The sequence below is a fragment of the Calidris pugnax genome, unplaced genomic scaffold, assembly GCF_001431845.1.
Source record: "Calidris pugnax isolate Ruff unplaced genomic scaffold, ASM143184v1 scaffold607, whole genome shotgun sequence".
Classification (NCBI taxonomy): domain Eukaryota; kingdom Metazoa; phylum Chordata; class Aves; order Charadriiformes; family Scolopacidae; genus Calidris; species Calidris pugnax.
This window is the reverse complement of record NW_015091428.1, coordinates 120,514-120,780: the sequence shown is the minus strand read 5'-3', so window position 1 is coordinate 120,780 and position 267 is coordinate 120,514. Positions and strand designations below refer to the sequence as shown.

General features: G+C 81.3%; 1 protein-coding gene across 1 annotated transcript in view; it reads right to left on the bottom strand.

Moving 5' to 3' along the window:
* Window positions 1-6: 6 nt before the first annotated feature.
* Window positions 7-267, bottom strand: part of LOC106899643 (tripeptidyl-peptidase 1-like) — a 5,794-nt gene continuing 5,533 nt past the window's right edge. Inside the window, exon 10 of the mRNA XM_014961530.1 lies at window positions 7-163. Within this exon, the coding sequence (XP_014817016.1) occupies window positions 20-163 (144 nt within the window). The 3' untranslated portion in view covers window positions 7-19. The remainder of the gene's footprint in view (window positions 164-267) is intronic.

Genomic DNA, 267 nt, shown 5'->3' with positions numbered 1-267 from the left:
GCCCAAGCCCCGCCCTCCGTCATGGCGGCGGCAGCAGCGCCCGCAGCAGTTGGGGGAAGTTGGGGGTCCCCCAGCCGGTGACCGGGTCCCAGGCGGGGCCGGCGCAGAAGCCCTGTCCCTGCACGGTGCCGTCCAGGCAGGAGAGGTGGCAGCCCTGCGTCACCTGCGGGACAGCACGCGCCGTGCCGGGGGGGGGGGGGCTCCCGGGGGGCCCCCCCCCCCCGCCCCCCCCCCCCGGCAACGGGGTGGGGCCCCCCCCGCCGCCTC